At 41.1% G+C, this 3677-nt stretch overlaps 1 protein-coding gene across 1 annotated transcript; it reads right to left on the reverse strand.

Annotated features, from left to right (window-relative positions):
* Window positions 1-34: 34 nt before the first annotated feature.
* Window positions 35-3671, reverse strand: LOC116379783 (5'-3' exoribonuclease 1-like; the record flags this gene model as incomplete). Its single annotated transcript, XM_031841748.1, has 7 exons — window positions 3480-3671; window positions 2366-2455; window positions 1988-2144; window positions 1757-1876; window positions 1497-1666; window positions 350-467; window positions 35-196 (listed from the first exon to the last, which is right to left on the reverse strand). Coding segments are annotated over exons 1-7 (891 nt in total), but the record flags the coding sequence as incomplete, so codon positions are not given.
* Between the last annotated feature and the right edge of the window lie 6 nt (window positions 3672-3677).

Here is a 3677-nt window from a genome sequence, read left to right on the forward strand (position 1 = left end):
ATATACATATACACACTATATTAATATATAATGCCTCTGACGATAGTTTGTAAAACGTCCCATCTGCAAAAAAAAACAACTGTAAAATCAGACAAAAGCTCACCGGCTCTTCTCGGCTGGGGAGGATATCCAGCATCATGTTCTCCCCTCTGCTGCTCTGCTGGAACACGACCACCCCACTCTTCTTCTTGTGAAACTACAAGTGAGTGAGCCCATGAAAAAGAGAGCGACAGACAAAGACCAAAGGGAGAGAGAGACAATAAATAAATAAGCTCCTTTAGACTCGTGTTGGGGGCTTAACCTAGCCATCCAACACAAACACACTGTTGACGTGTGCGTGCACACACACCTTGTGTTTGATGTGCTGCAGTGTGGGGAAGCCACAGAAGTACAGAGCCGAGCGGTCGAAGCGTCTGCTGACGTGGTCCAGCCGTACATGCCAGGCGTCCATAGGGATGTCTGTTTTCCTGTAACACACAAACGATACCGTCAGGCTGCATGTGCAGTAATCGGGGGAACTGGCTGAACTGGTTTTCTATGGTTGTGTGTGAAAGCACCAAATAAAAGCTATTTCCTGAACCTGCAATGTGACAGGAAACCCGACCAACATGTCCATTTAGTGTTGACATTAAAATTCAAAAAAGGTAACATTTGAATGCTGCGCACCTTTTCTCATTTCTATTGATTAAGTTTCAACCTGTTTTATCTGCACAGTTGCAAATAAAGTTCAGGCTACACTGATATTAGTCGTATTTAGGGCTGTGCTGAACATTCAAAGCTTCTATTGAGGATTATAAATTAAAGTCCTCGAGCGAAATACACAATTTGAATAAAGTGGTTCACGAGATTAAATGATTTAGTTTATGTTTATGAGATGAACTTTCTTTAAAGATACAACTCGTCAGTGTGCAGCAGATAGAGAAGACCACAGTGACAATGTTTTTAAAAGGCTACATGTAGATTCATTACTTAGATAAAAACATGTTGCAGATCTATCTTTTTAAAATGACGTTTGCACTCAACAACTAATGTTTGGATAACGCGCGTCAGAAACTATTCTACCCAGCAACCAATACAATCTGAACTAACACGAGTAAAATACTAAATCAGTGTTTCCCCTTCAGAATTCCTTGAATTATGAGCTCCGGTGCTTAAAATGCTGATTTAGGATCCGATTGTGAACGTTGTAAATGAAGCTTGGAACTATTCGGTGCAGCTCTATTAGTATTAAACTGTTGGTAGAATTAAAATCTAGTCCTGCTGTGAAGGATTGTTCCAGACTCGTGTGATCCAAACATTTCAAATAACTCCAGAGTGTCCATAGTCCAAAATGTATTGAAAAAAGATGATGTAATAATTTCCAAAATTCACAACAACCAAAAATTTCTGCTTCAACGAGGCTGGTTTAAGGTAGCGCCACCAATGCCAAGTAAAACGAATCTCATTTTGTCCTCGCCGCTTCAACCAATCACAAAAAAATGTGTGTGTCTGTGTACCTGACGTGGCAGTGGACGATGTCGGGGAACAGCTCAGGCAGGTTGGAGACGTACGAGCAGTCTTTTTCCGGGTCGTACGAGTAGACTGCACATTCTATGTGACGGTTCCTGGCCTTCTCTTCTTTAGTCATCTTGTCATTAAAGGGATCCATGGCTGCTAGTAGGCACCTCTGTCCAATAAACACACGAACATGAGTATGTCCTTTCAACATAACTGTTATTTATTGTGTGTGTGTGTGTGTGTGTGTGTGTGTGTGTACCTCATCTATGAACGGAATAAGAACCACAGCCTCCCATTCCTGCAGCTTGCCATTGAGGTCTGTTTTAAAGTCAATTGGGTAGTACTCAATGATGGGGGAGTTTTCACTGGTCATCAGGTGCTGTGGCATCAAAAAAAATAATAAATGACCACCGTTTTAATTTCACCTTTGGATTGTGCACAAACGTACATACTGTACATACTGCATTGTGTGTGTGAGTGCGTGCGTTACCCTGTAACTCTCAGGCAGCAGCTCCTTGCTGGCAGCAGGCAGGACGGCCAACAGCTGCTGGAAGGGCATGAAGGGTTTCTCAATGTCAAATGTCAACTTTAACCCTGATATGTTCTTGATGTCCGACAGGAAGGGGGCGTAGTGGTAGGGGTAGTACCTGGAGAGACAGGCACACATTATTTACATAGAGAACAAAGTGAAGGGAGCTCTTATTAATGCCAACTTTAAATGAATGATTTTTACATTACTTTCTATGAGTGAATGCTGCTATTTCTTTATGCAGGACAGGGGTTTGGCATTGGTACTCGTGTAAGGTACGAAGGAATCACAGCAAAAATATAAAAACACAAAGTGAGATGTGAAGAAAGCAGCTCTCACCAGCTCCAGGACTGAACCCCGTGGTAGTAGTAGTGGAGAATCCACTGGATCCCTTCCACGTAACACTTGGCCTGCTTGGCTAGAAACTCACTGCAGAGGAGAGAATACTTCAGGGTTGATGTGTGGGCATGATATATTCTAAAGCATGTCTATTCATTTCTCTCACTCTTTTTCTGACCTGCTGAGAGCGAGGAAACTACACGAGGACCTACCAATCAGAATCAGCTTTATTGGTCATGTATGCGTACGCACACAAGGAATGTGACTCCGGTTTTCACGTTAGACTTAGATCATTCTTTAATGTACCAGGATCACTCTACTAAGGTATATATGGAGGAGCTGAGAGGAGAGTGATTATTTTCTAATGATGATCAAAATAGTTTTCGTTTCTGTGTTCATGACTACAAAAACGGGTGAAAAACGTTTTGTTCGTTATTTATTTTTTTATCTGTAAGAAGAGGTGTCTTTTGATTTCTTCATGCACTCACTAACACAAAGTACAAATATTATGTGTTAGCAAGTTATGTTATTAAATCTCACCTGGAGGAAAACAAGAATGGTTTTTATTCCTATTTAGAACATGGGGGGAGTGGTGCATTGCAGCCTCTTGTGGCCACGATGGGTATTACAACAACAAACACTATTTTATTATATTTATACTATTTACATTTTCACCTATTTTAACACATGAAAAATAGAGAAAATAACTTAAAAAAACCTTTTAACCCTTTCTTAAGCCATAAACACAGGAGTAGAAATATTTTAGATAAGACTGAGAAAATGTATCAGCAGAACTTTTTTTCTTACTTACCTCTCAGGGCTTCTGCACATTAAATATAATTGTGCTGAAAATGGGACTAGCTTACTGTGAGACCCTCTATAGAGACCAACACAACTAAATGTATTGCCATTTAGTCTTAAGCTCAATGGCCAGTGTGGTGTGTGTGTTACTTTTGGATATTGCAGGTACCTTCAAGGTGGTGTTCTGATGCGAGGACGAGATTTCTCCTGTAAATTCCTCTGCATTTTTCTGTTTGTCTATAATCAGCGAGTCGTAGATGTGAGTGTGTCTTGTTTTTCTGTGCACTGTATGCGTGTGTGTCTATACACTCACTCAGACACCACATCCACCTCCATCTTGCTCATATAGTAGGTGCGCTTGTATTGTCTGAACTCCGTTTCAAACATATCCTCCTCCTCTTCATCCTCGTCGCCTACTCCTCCCTTTCCTTCTCCAATCACTCTTCCCAATGAGGTAGAATCCTATATACACACACACACACACACACACACACACACACACACACACACA

The sequence above is a fragment of the Anarrhichthys ocellatus genome, unplaced genomic scaffold, assembly GCF_004355925.1.
Source record: "Anarrhichthys ocellatus isolate YVR2014 unplaced genomic scaffold, GSC_Weel_1.0 scaffold5191, whole genome shotgun sequence".
Lineage (NCBI taxonomy): Eukaryota > Metazoa > Chordata > Actinopteri > Perciformes > Anarhichadidae > Anarrhichthys > Anarrhichthys ocellatus.